The sequence below is a fragment of the Sinocyclocheilus anshuiensis genome, unplaced genomic scaffold (assembly GCF_001515605.1).
Source record: "Sinocyclocheilus anshuiensis isolate Anshui unplaced genomic scaffold, SAMN03320099.WGS_v1.1 scaffold1184, whole genome shotgun sequence".
NCBI lineage: Eukaryota > Metazoa > Chordata > Actinopteri > Cypriniformes > Cyprinidae > Sinocyclocheilus > Sinocyclocheilus anshuiensis.
Genome location: NW_015547647.1, coordinates 1,279,438 through 1,295,360, shown reverse-complemented (window position 1 = coordinate 1,295,360; position 15,923 = coordinate 1,279,438). Strand labels below are relative to the sequence as shown.

Below are 15,923 nucleotides of genomic sequence, written 5' to 3'. Positions count from 1 at the left end.
TTCATTTTTCACTACAACACATTTACTACTTTACTCAATGACCTAAAATTAGCATTATGTTTGTACTATGCTAAAAAAATAAGAAAAAAAAGTCTTATTTTATTTTAAAACCAGTTGGCTTGATGAACTTTAACATTTCCCCACTAAACACAAATTCATTATCACTCACACCACTCTTCATAGAAATACTGAAAAGAAGGATTTCTCTTTCAACCAGGTTCAAAGGAACAATGGAAAATAAAAAAGGGATTTTATTCGAGCTGTCTTAAGACACATCAGGTTCCGTAATGCTGCATATTTTAGTCTTTGTCTCATTGTTGAGATACAGGCCACCATCCATCATGAATTTGAATTGTGTGGAATTCGAATGTGAGCTAATGCATTCTGAACATTCGTAGAACATCGGTTTTATGTTCTGCACCATTCAATGGGTTCGTTCTTTGACCTTGTCACCACTTTTTTGTGCTATTCAACTGAATTCTCTGTCACTACGGTTTACAGTAAGGTCTAGAGCATGAGCCTTGTTACTTTCACCCAACATTTGCATGAATCTTTTATTCAATAGGAATATTTAACTAGTTTGTGACAGACCAGATTTGAAGTGAAGCACAAATGCAACTTAAATTCAGTGGTCACATCCAAGCATACTGTAGCTCCAAAGTATGTTTTTCTTTTAAAAAGGGGTTGATATGATTATATAATACATCCATATAAAAATGTGTCTTGTTTCTTTCTTTGCACCTTTTGATTTCACAGTTCATAAGATAAAACCAGAAGATAATTTAAGACCTGAAAACGCAAAGTAAATGTTTCTCCTTTAAGCATATGAATTGGTTATGACGTATACTAATATAGCATGAAGCCCTGCATAATTTCACAACTTGAGTGCATGCTAGAAATACAACACAGAATATCCCTTTTTAAGTTCCATTATACAGTCATTTGGATCAAAAATAAATAAATTAGCACCTGCTTGCCTGCATCCAAAAAAACAAGTTAATTTTAGATATAGGTTCTAGTGTTATTTTATTTTTTTTTACATTTTCCCTTGGTTCTTTTTATTTTTCTGTTTATTTGCTAAATTCTGGCATGTTGCTATTGACTTGCCTTGCACTAAAAGTTGGATTGGATTGGTTTGGATCAATATGCCCACACCATTGTGACATGCACGTCACAACTAATCAATGACAGATAAGAATTCATGTGATCGGGCCAATCAAATCGAATTCAGTTCCATTAAATGAAACCCTAAGACGACAGTATGCATTACGCTGTCCGAATTCAAAACTAGGATTCTATCTGCACCCATCTCTGTTTGTGGCATTGACGTTTTCACCCTTTAAATGTCAGTCACAACGCGAGACGACCGGTGTAAACAAAGCCAAGACGTGCATTTGTCCTTTCATGTGGAGAACGGGCTTGTAGATTGCCACTGCAAGTTGCCAGCACTTACAAAACACTTTTGATTTGACATTAGTCCAACTAAAACAAGGGGTCTTGTCTCATACAAGGGAAAAATACGGACCGTGACATGATTGGTGCTCCATGTACTGTTTTTTGGACTGCAAATGCTTGTCTCGTCCTAAGCAAAAGAATTTGACAAAAAAAGAAAACAAAAGTTAACCATGCATTAACCAGAATGACATGTTGTACAATTGATGTATCTATCTTTATTTAAAAATTATTTGACCAGGAGCCCCTCTTGAGATGAGCTCATCTCGTTTTCAAGAGTGTCCTGGCCGACCAGTAGGCAGCAGGTAAATTCCTCATGACGATCCAGATTTTCCCCCCCTCACATCTGAAATGATCCACAGGCTTAAGGCAGCCAGCATGCGTTCAGTGCACCCAGTGGACCTCAAAACGAAGGTTAAATCAAACAAATAAAAGGCCACTGTAAGTAAAAACAAGGTTGCATGCTATTGTTAAAGTCAAGGCAAGTAAATTTTATGTCACGTTTGGGCATTTATCGTATATCTGTCTTTAAAGTAATCAATGCATGCATACTATTTGATTGGTTTTAGAAATTCCAAAAGATGTGCTTCACTTAAGGTTTTTACTGCAAGAAAATAACCATAAAGATAACAATGCTGCTGCTGCTTGTTATGATGATGTTGCTAAACAAAAATGTGTCATTTCATTTAATTATTATTTGTCTGTGGTGGGAAAGATACTTTAAAATGAGCTTACTAAGCCTATTTAAAGTAGTTCATTTACAATCAAGCTACTTTAAATGTTTAGTTATACATAAAGATACTTAAAGGGGTAATATATTAATACATACATTAAAAATATAAGATTATATTAGCAATTTCGAAAGAGAATAAGAGACTACATAATCAGAGAAAGACTAAGACAGATTTTTCAGGCACAGAAAACAGGTGACTATTAAACAGATTACAACTAAACTAGAAAAAAAATAGAAACGCTAATATAACAACAAAAAAAAAAAAAAGGAAAAAAAAGTGAATAACATATTAAATGGACTTTTCTTTATAATAAGGTAACCTAAAATGCTACTCGATTTTTATTTTTATTTTTAGTTTAACCGATTTACTAAAAATTATTTGGACTTTTAATATTTTAATACACTACTTACAATATGAAAAAGAAAGAAAGGACAGTTTAAAAGAGCAGACCACAAAAAAGTGACTTTTTAAACTTTTAAAAACTAAATTAAATAAAAAGTTTCACAATAGAAAAAAGTAGCTTGTTAACTTGTATAAAAAAGTAGTTAAAAGTAGTAAAAAGTCTTAAAAATACCTTGTTAATGCCAAAGCTACACTATTGTGAAAAACAGATGAACTATTGTTACGCTACTGATAAATGTAGTAAAATTAGTAGCGTTGTCAATAATTGTAGGTAATTTCAACACAGATTTCCCACACCTTTAGACAATGAATTTCAGTCAATTACTGGATAAGGATTTGCATTACTATTTTGGACTCAGAAAGAGTCAATTAAACATTTTAAAGCTGGTCTGGAAATTACAATTTTAAAATTCACAGATATTTCCAGGTTGACTGTGGGAACCTCCATTTACACTTCACATCCCTAAACTCAGATTCTCAAACTAAACTCAACTAGTTTACATAGTTTTATCTGTTAGCAACAGAAGCTAAAATATACAGTAGGCAGCTTTCTCTCTACCTATTTATAGCCATGGTCCAAACATCATGGCAGCCACCTGGTGAGGTGTTTGAGCTCAATGGTGTGCCACATTCACGGCTCACTGTGTTCCACTCATTAATTAGAAAATGGGAGGCAGTCTTCAGGTTATTAGTCTTCTTTAGTGACACATGAAGCCCAATATCCCCATTCAGCCCCAGAAGAATGCAGCAGAGGGCTAATGTGTCTCAGCGGAGGCCGTCAAGCTTAGAGGTGAAACAGAATGTTCCGTTCTGCTGAATGTCTAAGAACATTCAGTGGAGATGTGTGTTTCTCCGTACAAGCCCCATGTAATAGGTTTTGTTCTGAAAGAGACAAAAGGGTTAAAAGGGTTACTGTGAAATCAATGCTAAAGCAATGTTCAGAATGTCTTTTTTATAAGTCTTCTTGCTCACAATCAAATGTTGTGGCACTCTCAAATGATATTTTTGTCAAAACTCCCAACAGGAAAGAAAAACTACTCAATTATTTCTTCTAAACAGTGAGATGGAGAAAAAGAATTGAGAGTTTTGCCAAGTCTGCCATCAAATTATTACATTAACTAAAATTTCTCATCAAATTCTTCCAAGACTTTTGCTTACTATTATTGCTTTATGTCAACCATTGTCTAATTAGATTTTATTTTTTTTTACTTCTAAGGAATTTTAAGAGGAACAACTGAGACATATACTTGAAAATATAAGTATACGCAGTGTTGGGCGCTTCTTTCTGAAACACGTCACAAAAATGAACTGAAACTCTTTGATGAATATTTGACACACAGACATGAGAAATACGTCCATAGATAACTTGGTGTCTTTTAAATTAACCAAATCAAATTGAAAGTGAATATTCTCTGATTATGTAATCCGTATGAAACCAACGCGAGGTACAGTCTTTTCCGTCTCAGAGCTCGTTATCTGCAGTCATACCTGTGCGCAAACACCCTCATCACCTAGAAATAAAAAATAGAAGAAAAAAAATCAAGATTCATCTAGGCCTACTTTTCATAGTTTTTGGAAGGAGACCTGCTATGACACTGCACACTGCAGCATGATGAATGTTACAGTCTAGGAATGTTTAGATCAGCGTTTACTGATCTACTATCAGATGTCGATGTTTATAATGTGCTAAGCAATAAGAATTTAGTTTATAATATATCAGACAAAGCATATGTGCTTGTGCTAATCATGTTGTTGTTTTTTGTTAGGAGTGGGCAAAATTAGTATTAGTGACTGCTAATGTGTACATAGTATGTCAGTGTGTATGAAATATGGTACTTATTGCTTTGAAAAGTTTAATGCTTACAGCTTGATACATGTACACCTGGTTTCAAAGACAAGGCTTAAGCCTAGTCCCAGACTAAAGTGCATGTCTGAGCTGTTTTAACTGAAAGAAACTTGCCTTAAAATATGTCAGTGCCATTGTTTCAAGATGCACACCAGAAATGTTTTCTGCTAAGGCACGTTTATAAAAGTTACTTAAATGACGTAATTGAACTATGGCCTAATCCTGGCTTAATCTAAGCCCAGTCTGGGAAACCAGGGCGTAATGTTTAACTTCTCTTAAGCTTTTTTTGTTATTCAGATATTTTGCAGAGTAATTATATTTGTTAACCAAAGAAGGTTACATTTTTTATTAAAATAAGTATTACAGTTGTTTTAAAGCTAAAAGGCTAAACTATTCCATGTTTAACTTAAACGGAAATAATTACGTTTCATCTCTATTGTCTATGAATCAAGGTTTATAGGGATTTTAAAAAGTAATTAACGATTCGAGTAATTAAGTTACTTGAGTAATTAAATTACTTTTCAGACAGAGTAATTAGAAAAGTAATTTAAATACAATATTGATGATGTAATTAGTAATTAATTACTTTGTTTAAAAGTAACTTACCCAACACCGAGTAATAACGCTCACATTTATATTGAGTAATATAAATAATTTTTATGGTCCCACAGAGCAGGGTCATGAAACTGTGCTTTCACCTTGAATTTTAAAACCTCAGGATTTCTCCTACCTGATTCTGTCATACAGCTATGGCTGAGAGATTGATAGCCTATTACTTTATGCCTTCAGCTCATAAGAGCCCAACTCAGTCATCTTACGTAACAATAGAGCTATGTCTGTCTATCATCTATCTGTCTGTCTATCTATCTATCTATCTATCTATCTATCTATCTATCTATCTATCATATTTCACACTATATTTTACATACAACACATTAAACTGAACATATATAATTAATGCCATTAATTAAATACTATAAAATCAACATATTTCAATATTCTATCAGCTTAAAAGGATTCATAAACATTTGTAGGTCTCTAATACATCAAATATATTTTATACTTAAAATGCTTATGTCTTAGATGCTGATTAGACTACTAATTAGATCACTTTGGTTTGAGATTGCATTCTTTCCATTTAATGACTGATTGATCTGGAAGGACCTTGTCTAGATCCCCTTCTCCACTGGCGCTTTAGAGTCCTGTGAATAACATGTTTCTGATCAACTCCTCATTCACAGAATTCACGATACCTCCAAACCTCTTTTCAGACATCACGTAAGTCTATAGACATACAGTGCGTGCTAATTTACAAGTAGACTGTAGTCTCTTCAATGTTCATCTGGATTCATTTCACTGTGGCTGCCAGTAGATTACACATCATGGCCTTTGCCTTCCGAGAACAAATGTACAAAGGCCATTTCTCTCAGTGTGGGTTGCAAACATCAGGGGCAATCAGTCACTATTTTTACCCATGTCAAAATGCATCTCAGGTCTGACTGCCTCTCTACAAAACTTACCCAGCCATGTTTACCGCTACCAGACTAAACGATACGCACCGCGAACAAGGAAATGGTGTATATTTGGATATGCAAGGACAGGACAGGCCTGTAAAACCTCAGAGACATCTCCAGGGAGGCCTTTGTCCTTACCGCGATTATGTACACGTTATCCCTGTCCCCTGAATAACCATTCCTGTCGAGACCAGACTTGTTCATCCTCAAGAGCCCCTTTCTTTTTCCAGTGACATGATATCTCTCATTTTCTGCCTCAGCTAATAACAAATGACATAGTGCTGAAACTCTGCGTTATTGGTTATTGATTGCTTCCCCCCGTGGGAACGGTCTTAAATAAAATGCACTTATTACAGTAAGTTATTAGGTTAAAATTCCTTCTTCCTGACAGTTACTGTCCTTCGCTACCACATTATGTTCTTAATAGCAGATCATATTGTTCTTGGTTTAATTTAAACCATCATCCATCTGGCAATGATGGCTTATGTCCACATACGTTTGTAGTGTATGTTTATACAAGAAAATTATTATTTTCATATCACAGTAAATCTACTGTGCCCATCTACTTTTAAGCCATCTTGGTTTGTCAAGTATTTTTCCCATTCATTGTTCTATAATGGATTTGAACAAGACTCGGGACATTATAAAAAAAAATAAATAAATAAATAAATAAAAAATTAAAAAAAATGTTTTTTCTTATTTATAGAAAATATTACAAACTTTGATCTAAAGCAAACAAAAAAAAGTATTGAAAAATTCAACTACAATCCCATGACTGAAGCATTGCAAATTAAGTACTTAAAAAAATAAAAACAATAATTCAACATCAAAGTTGTTGATTATATGTATAGAAACAATACAATTAATTCTAAATATTTTATTGTAAAATATTCAAATTCAGTAGGTCTGTATTGAAAACTTTTATAAAATACCTACATTGTCACAAAGACAAGTGTGATTTCTGAAATTAACTACTATTTCAGTGATGCCTGACAGGTAGCCGTGACAATTTACGTATGTCCCCCCGCCTCCCCCAAAAAAATGCTATGGCATTGTTCATGGAACTTTTGCAAAGTTTAACGAATATTATTCATGATGCAACAATGATTCAATGATTATCACCACCTGTTTTGACGCATTGCATTCTATTAGCATTCACCCCCATAAACTAGTCCCACAATAATAAATTGATCTGTCTAAACATGTCTTAAATTCATACTAAAATTTACTTTTTTCTCTAATCACAAAATAGTGTAATAGTCCTTCCTTAATGATTAAATATATAACAGCTCTGCGCTCAACACTGCAGACAGCTTGATTGTAAAACTTTATATGTCCCACAGAGCAGGGTCATGAAACTGTGCTTTCACCTTGCCTATTACTTTATGCCTTCAGCTCATAAGAGCCCAACTCAGTCATCTTACGTAACAATAGAGCTATGCTCAGCTATTGTGTGCAAAAGGGCAGTAAAGACAGCAGCAAAACTGTGACTTGAGTAAAAGAAACAGATCTAAATTCAGTTGGCATACTGGAGTGAAGTTAAATTCATATTTGAAAACCCCAATAACCTTCTAGAATTCTTTACAAACATTAGCTAATCAATCAGTTGATTTTCTTTATTTCAGGTTCCAGTTCATAGAATATGGCATTTATTTCACAGTAACCCACAAACAGATGACTATTAATTGCACTGATCAATGATTCTACCTATATGTAGACTATGGAAGACTAGCAGTTCCAATTAAAAAAAAAAATAATTAAAGCATAATCTGTATAAATAAAAATGTAAATAACTTTTCAAACGGGCAAATAAATAGGTATTTAAAAATGTAAATAAAATAAAAATAAATCAATGTACGCTGGCGTCTTCAACACTCAGGAGAACGAGCTGCTGAAGCAGATCATCCGGCAGGACCGAGAGATGGTGATGATGGTGGATCGGAAGCAATCAGTCACAGGGATGAACTCCACGCCGATGTCTGGAAACTCCATCATTAACTCTCCCGCCCAGCCACCGTTCAGTACAGCAACTGCCATTCTTGGGATCAACCAATTACAGCAGCAGGCCGCCCCACTAAGCTACAGCACCTCCGCTACAATAACCCCGTCAGGGCGTGTGCCGCCCTCACAGGGCGTCACGTTTTCGGCGCCAAGTGTTTCTCACGGCAACTTGAGCACCTCTTACCCAAACCCCCCTACGCCCTTGCAGCAGCCAGCAGGGGCGATCATGTCTCCTTGTTCGTTCACCACATCCAGGGCGTCACGTTTTCGGCGCCGAGTGTTTCTCACGGCAACTTGAGCACCTCTTCCCCAAACCCCCCTACGCCCTTGCAGCAGCCAGCAGGGGCGATCATGTCTCCTTGTTCGTTCACCACATCCATTTGCAGTCCCCCAGTGCAAACCCCTATGGCCAGCCGAACATTCCAGTACGGATCGCCGACGGCCTCCCAACTGTCCCTTGTACAGCAACCCTTACCCCAGCAGCCCTCGCCTGCCTCCATACCACAACAACCGCCGCAACAACAGCCGCAGCAATCGCAAGGGGCGTCTCCTCAGAGAAGCGATGTCCACAAAAGCGCACAGGCACTCCAGTCAGGTAGCCTGAGCAAGGACTTACGCCACCTCTCTGCCTCGCAGCCGTCATTGCCCCACGAAACCTCATTGGCTGCCCGGGCACATCCCATATCAGGCGAATCACTCGCTTCCATTCAGCCGCCCATTGGATCCGTGGCAGGCGTCCAGGCCCCGGGCTCCGTCCTGCAAAACGGCATCCGCACCAACGTTCCACAGAGGGTCGCCCTTTTCCGGCAGATGTCATCGGGTGCATTACCGCCGGTGCGCACGGCGCCCTCTAGTGCTCAGCACAGGGATTCCACGGGCTCCAGGAGAGAGTCGGCAGTCTTAAGCAGTACAGAGACGGAACAAGACAAAATGCGGTTCGCATCGAATTTATGATCCCATTTTACTTTTTTTCATGTTCATTTTTTTAAAAGATATTTTTACGGAGAGACTAAAAAAATGGGTAAAAGACTTGTATTTTTTTCCCTCCAACTTCCTCTGAGAAAAAATAACAACCTCATAGCTATCCTGTACAGAATTTCCTTATACTATATTTTAGACACACTTCCCCTTCAACTTAATAATGTATATTATACAAACATATACGTGCAAATCCAACTAGAATATTTGGTATTGACCATGAGAAAAAAAAAAACTCTAGTATAAACACAAGTCTTCCTCTCTAACATATGTGACTATAATTTGTCTGAAGTTTCTGTTGATGTTTTCCTTACAGTTTGGATTTTTCGTTATTGTTTTTGTTACTGGAATGCTTTTGAATGTGTTTTATTTACAATTTTTGTTCTCAACGAGAAGGTGACAAAACAAGTCCAGCATTCAGCAGCTTTTGGCATCACTGTGGAAAATGTTTGCGCAAATCGAACCTGGGAATTACCGAAATGTTTAAAAAGCACATCTCAAACTTTTAGCAGCTGGAAAAAAAATATATTATCAGAAAATGCTCAGAGCACAAATCAAGGTGCAGTTTCGATCTCTGCAATACTTTGTGTTGTGCAGTAATTGCGTTGTGTTTCAAGACAGCATTTGTGCATTAAAGGGAATGTATTTTTTCTGTTTTTTTATTTTAATTTAGTTTATTTTTACAAAGGATGTGTAGTCAAATTGGATGGTTTTATTTTCTGTTTAAATCAGATACAGAAAATAAAACCATCCAATTTGACTACAATGATTTAAGAACGAGACGGACATGAAATGTCACTTAAAGACTGTACATTTACAATATTTATAAAACTAAAGATTATCACCATTATGCAATAGACTGTGATATAAAGATTACCTATATGTGTGTTGTACATAGTTTTGTAGAACTAGTATTTACAAAAGTAATGTGTGGTGCATTTCTCAAACATGGCAATGTCTTATCTCTGTCAGCCACCTGGGTAATGCCTATATATGTATATGTAATATATATATATATTTATTTATTTATTTATATATTCAAATGGTAATATGTGACAACAAACATCAGAAACATTCATTAGATATAAGAAAACCTTAATGCAAATAGTAGCATTACGCAGTAGGTAGTACTAAAGACAATATCCGTATTCAAAAATATCATGCTGGTCAAATATAAAGGTATATGAGTGATTACAGTGGCACGACACCACTGCAATGGGGGGGAAGGAGATTATGCATCTTCATCATCATCATCATCATCATCATCAGTAAAGCTTAATGCATTTAGCCTACTTTACATCATCATTTATGTTTTACAATCCCTAAATGGAAATCAAATGATTTAGTTGATCATTTCCTGCACTGATGTAACACAAGGAAGCCATTGGCTGCCTGCATACATCGATAAAAGCTTTGTTATAATAGTTTCATATTAATAGTGTTTTTCTCATAGATCAGTATTAATGGATGTACACACTACTCCAACTTCATAATAGTACATAGATGTAGATGTTCTGGTTATGCTTTTTCTTTTATTATCGCATTTAAAGACTTAACACATTTATGTATGTATTTATTTACTAATGCTCTAATAATTTTACAAAAACACATCAACCTTTAAGTCTAAGTTATGAAACATAAAAATCCATAAACTGGCGGCACAGTTGACAACACAATTATAAAAGTGGCCAGCAGAACTATTCTGTGTGTTTTCAAGTGCAACTATGTGAATCCAACAAAGGACAGATGAACAAATATAGACGTTCAAAGAGAGAAAAACAGAAGCTGCTTTGCATTGAGGTTTTTATATCTCCCATATATTGATTCATCCAGTTTGGGGCTTAAGACTTAGCATGTCAGTCATTTATATTGGAGGTATAACAGATTTAACTAGGGGTAACTAGCAGCTGTGACCCCATCTATTTTTAATTTATTCATTCCATATCGCGACTAAAAGTCGGCAGAACAATGCAAAAACTCATCTGACCTGTGCAAAGTCTAAGTGCACAATGTTTAAAAGATGACAATACTACAAAAAACAAAAAACACTTGTGTCAGTACCGTAACCAGTGCAAATCCCATACAGCGACCATAATTGTCACGAATACTTAAAAGAGAAACTATTTAAAAAGTGTTGACGTTTAAATGTATTGTGAGATTATGTTTTTTTGTTCATTGTCTGCTTAGACGTTCTCTGTGCATATCAGAAATATTGAATTTTCATGAAAAGGACATTCTTAAGTATTTGTGCCTAAACTATAGCCATGTTTCATCCTGTTCATTTTATGAGTGTGACTCTTGTGTGAGCGCGCGTTCGCGCACACGTGTATGTAAACAAGTGTATATGTGTATGTTCAATGTTTTCCAACGAGAACAAAAAGCAATGGGAATGGCCAAACGTATCAGAGCAAAAGGATGACATTTGCTCGGCGTGTGCGATTAACATACTAGTGAAAATACCAAGTATATCTGTTCGCAAACAAATCAGTATCGGCCGGAATCACGATAGATCATTGGTTAAATGTGTGTGGAACTTAACTTTATAGCTACTGATGTTCGGTTTGATGTTGTGTGGAATGAAACTGGCCAAAGTGAAACATTTCAAAACAAACTTTCATTGTGAACTGCACTTTCTGTTTAAAGAGAGAGAGGAACTTAGAAGCAGAAACTCATACATTAGTTGGTTAACTAAAGGGGTTGCTACATCATCCAGAATCGCATCCTCTGCTCCTGGTCGACGGGACGACCTTTGTGCTCAAACACATCAAAAAGCGCTTAACTCCTGCTATGCCATAGTGTATAGAATCTAGTGTACAGATAGGACGGTCAGCCGTATTCTAGGTATCTGCTATTTTTTGATACTGTACAGTACTTGCCTTCGAAGGAGAACCCTTCCCGTGTTAATGTGCTTTTTCCTCTCAGCTTTAAACACTGTTAGAATTCCGGAATGGGAAGGAGAGGCATTCATACAATACACTAAAAAAACACTTTCTGAGGAGGCATTTAAGAAAACCAGCACATATCTTCATATGTTTGTTTGTTTTTTATTTGTTTTTAATCATACATGTGTTTATGTGATGGAAAATTAACAATGCAAAAGAAAAAGGAGGAGTGATGTTTAAATAAAGGGAAAAACCAAAACGGTTGGTTTGCAGCCTCCACGATTGAGGTGAAAACATTCTGTTTGATATGTTCAATGACATAATGCAAATAATGGAAGATTCTAGAACAGGCCTCAAGCTCTTTTTAATCTCAGCTATATATATATTTTTTTCATTATGCTTGTTCATGTACACCAATGCTTGGTTTAAAAAATACAAAAAGAATAACAAAAATGGGGAAAAGAATCATTCAATAAATATACATGAACAATTAGTTACTTGATCCTGAATAAAGAAAGGTAAATGTATACTTTCTTACACCTATATGCAGACAAACGGTGTTTGTCAAAAAATCATTATTTTTTTGTTTTATTTTGTTTCTTTGTAAATAATAAACCTTTAAAATATAGATAAAAAAATAAAAGAACTATTGCCATTTACCACCAAGCTTCAGTGTGTTTTTGTGATGAGCTGCAATTTAATCTTTGACTTTTGCTTTCATTTTTTTTTTATATTATTAAATTTACCATCTACAGACATTAATGATAACTCAAATTGCATGACTTGTTGAAGTGTGCAATTACGTTTTGCAGTTATGAATGTGTTCAAATGTCAATTTTGCCCTCATGAAAAAAAAAAATCTATGGCAAATACTCTTTGCTAAAATCTCAGGCATTGTTACGAAAGTTTGCGCTGTTATTATGATACCAATGTGGACATGCACTCTTAAAAATAAAGTTTCCAAAAAGGAATTTTCACAGCAATGTCACAGAAGAAACATTGTTGGTTCCCCAAAGAGCTTTCAATGAACAGTTCTTAAAAGGACCATTTTAATAATCTGAAGAACCTTTCGACTTTAAATAACCTGTCTAATGGAAAGGTTGCATGTTAAAGGTTCTTCATGGAACCATCAATGCCGATAAAAAAAACGTTATTTTTAACCGTGTGCTTGAAAAAGCACCAGTCCACTTCTACAGTGGGATTTTCAACAGCCTTGCAAACACCCAGAACCCCCTAGCAGCATACAAAGTCACTTAGAACCACATTGCAGTGCTTTGGAAACACTTTTTTAAATTAAAAAAAAAGTTATTAGATGTTCATCACTGAATCAATCATATTTTTGCTGGTTTACACAAACAACTAACAACAACAGAAGAAATCCATCCACTCCCTGTGAACACAAAATAGTCCAGTCTCTAAAACCAAGCTCTTCACAGCCAAAAGTAAAAGGAAAGATTGATCTTACCAAATCCTTTTGTTCCCTTGTTCTAGAACCCTCCATTTTGTGTCCAAAAGCTGAATCCATACATGATTTTTCCACATATAATGACTGTAAATTTCAGGTCACGACCTGTAGAAAGTAGAAAGGTCACAACTATTTTGTCTATTTGGAGAAAACAGAGTAAATGTATAATTTAGGCTGGAATACAGGCCCAAAACAACACCTGCAAGGAAGAAATACAGGTGGAAGAAGGCCTAGAAACCAACTTAAAAGTCCCCTTCACTTCCTGTTGTGTCCAGAATCTTTATGTAACTGAAATTAAAATAAATGTCGTAATGAAACTGTTTGAATGTGTTGCAGAAATATAGATGAACTCTTTACCAGTTTCTTAGTGTTAAGGTCATCTTGCTTCAGCCTTTCTCCTCATTCTGTGCTGTATAAGTACAGAGATAAAAAAAAAAAATGTGTGGGACACAGTGACAGTGAGAGAATGAAATATACATTTGGAGAAAGGAACAGAGAAGGAATGTCAGTGACTCCTGTGGTGAAATAAAAAATGATTTCTTTGGGATGGTCAGGATTTCCATTCATTACCCTCGGATGCAGTTATCAGTCATGAAGTATTCATACATTGAGACAGAACCCTCTCACGGTTGGTGCTGATCAACAGGACACCTTACACACACTTTGGATTCATAATTCAGACTCCACAATAGGGATTATTAGACTTCTGCATGCCTAATAAGTCAGAGATATAATTAAACACTTGCATCTCTTCATATGTAAATCCACATAAATCCAAAACTAGGTTATTAATCAGGATTTCATAATACCCTTACCCTATTTTACCCTATAAATATGAAAACACATTATAAAAATAAAATTTTTAAGATGTTTGGTTATATAAAATGATATTGATGATTTTTATCGAGGGTGAACCAATCATAAACCAATTTAATATTTGTGGGTATTTTTATTTATTTTTTTACTATTTATTAATTTGTGAATTATTTTTTATTCATTATTAAATGCTAATTATACATTTTTCATTTTAATTAATTATTATTTTTTTTTAATTCTAATAACATTTTTAAAAGTTAACGTATTTGGTTATCAAGTTGACAATTCTGAAAGATAAGATAAATATAAATATAAGAAATATAAATATAACTTTTTTCATTTCCAATCAAGCTTTAATTTTGTCTAAGTATGCAAAATGTGTGAAAATATTTCAGTGTATTTCAGACACATAAAACATGCTTATATTGGCCTTCACAAGGTGTATCATTCATATTTGAATGATACGAGTTAATAATATTTAGGTTTAGGGGTTTGAAACAAACTATTAGCAAGCTTCACTAATCAATCACAAATATTAATTTAAGTAATTAATCCCAATTCACCATAATGACCATTGACAAATGATTTCACACAAACTCACACATCCAAAGCAATGTGCATTTACACTCACAGGGATAAAAGTGAAGTTGAGAGGCAAACTGAAACTCTGAGATCAGCAAAAGAACTGAACTGAAGGCATTTCAAGTCAGATCAAAAGCAACATAATTTGACTTTGCTGAAGTATTACCACAGCTAATCCTTACCATGAGCATATCGAGTCAGACCAAAAGCAACAAAACTCTACATACTGTCCCAAATATTTTCATTTACCAAGAAAGATTTCCAAATCCAGCAGCTGACAGCAGTCAGAAGTTTTCCTGTAAATCTAATTCACGTATTACTTCACAGAGGAGACGAAATGGCGGCACAAAACTAGCCGAGGCGGCAGACTTTATAAGCCAAATCCATCCAGAATGGCTCTTAATGGAATTTCATGCAAAGCAGAATACAGATGAATCCATTAAAGAGGACCGTGACATGGATATGAGCAGGATAATTCACACACATACTGTACACACATATATATATATAGCAGGTTAAAGTTCAGAAAATAAACTTGACTTGCATTTACATCCAGTTTTTTAAATGTAACAAAAAAATCCAACCATCCATCTAAAACATTTCAATAAACAATGTATAAATAAAAAATGTTGTGTTAACGTTTTAAGGATGGTATTAAAGACCAGATTGCTTTGAATGCATGTTCTACTAACATCGTTCTATTACTGGAAGAGAGTTTTGTTCATAGCTTTGAGAGAATCTTGCCAGAACGTCAGCTAAAGTTCTGAGAATGTTCCCTATTAGACAGATGCAAAAATTGCATAAATTTGAAAGTCTTTTCCTCATTAGTGTATTGCGTCAATGCATCAATTTTTCTGTCAATGTAGGAGATAAGAAAGTCATGGGGTGAATTCAGGTTGATTGATTGCTATTGAAATGACTGGAGAAAAATGTCTTAATCATCCTGAATTAACCCCTACAGGTTTGGAACAACATGAGGGTGATTAAATGATGACAGAATTTTCAATATTGGGTTAACTATCCTAAATTACCAGTGCACATATCATAATACAACTTCTGTTTAATCTATTATTAAAATTGACTTTATGCTGATGGCAAATCCTTATTTGAAACATTATTCTCATCCGTTCAGGCAACCCAACCTTGTAAATGTCAGCAAAAACAGCAGGGTTTCACATGACAATAGTTCAGCTAGAATTTCTATCAGTTGCAAATGTCAATTCAGCATTTTGTTTTTATTCCAAAAGTAAT

The 15,923-nt window shown here is 35.1% G+C and overlaps 1 protein-coding gene and 1 long non-coding RNA gene across 5 annotated transcripts in view; one reads left to right on the top strand and one right to left on the bottom strand.

The window, feature by feature from the left end:
• LOC107701955 (potassium/sodium hyperpolarization-activated cyclic nucleotide-gated channel 1-like) overlaps window positions 1-9,972 on the top strand; it is a 119,581-nt gene extending 109,609 nt beyond the window's left edge. The window contains exons 8-10 of one of the 3 annotated variants that reach the window (XM_016504123.1): window positions 3,613-3,647; window positions 7,795-8,079; window positions 8,205-9,972. In XM_016504123.1, coding sequence (XP_016359609.1) covers window positions 3,613-3,647; window positions 7,795-8,079; window positions 8,205-8,903 — 1,019 coding nt within the window. In that variant the 3' untranslated portion in view covers window positions 8,904-9,972. Of the gene's footprint in view, window positions 1-1,693; window positions 1,778-3,612; window positions 3,648-5,675; window positions 6,584-7,794; window positions 8,080-8,204 lie in introns of those variants that run through there. The other 2 variants (XM_016504122.1, XM_016504121.1) reach the window with 2 other exon arrangements.
• LOC107701957 (uncharacterized) lies at window positions 1,787-13,663 on the bottom strand. 2 transcript variants are annotated; one of them, XR_001635713.1, is made up of 4 exons: window positions 13,474-13,663; window positions 13,275-13,379; window positions 3,148-3,470; window positions 1,787-1,854 (listed from the first exon to the last, which is right to left on the bottom strand). It is a non-coding gene; the product is annotated as an uncharacterized LOC107701957 (long non-coding RNA). The 2 variants fall into 2 exon arrangements; XR_001635712.1 differs by lacking the exon at window positions 1,787-1,854 and having other exon boundaries at window positions 2,788-3,470; window positions 13,474-13,659.
• Between the last annotated feature and the right edge of the window lie 2,260 nt (window positions 13,664-15,923).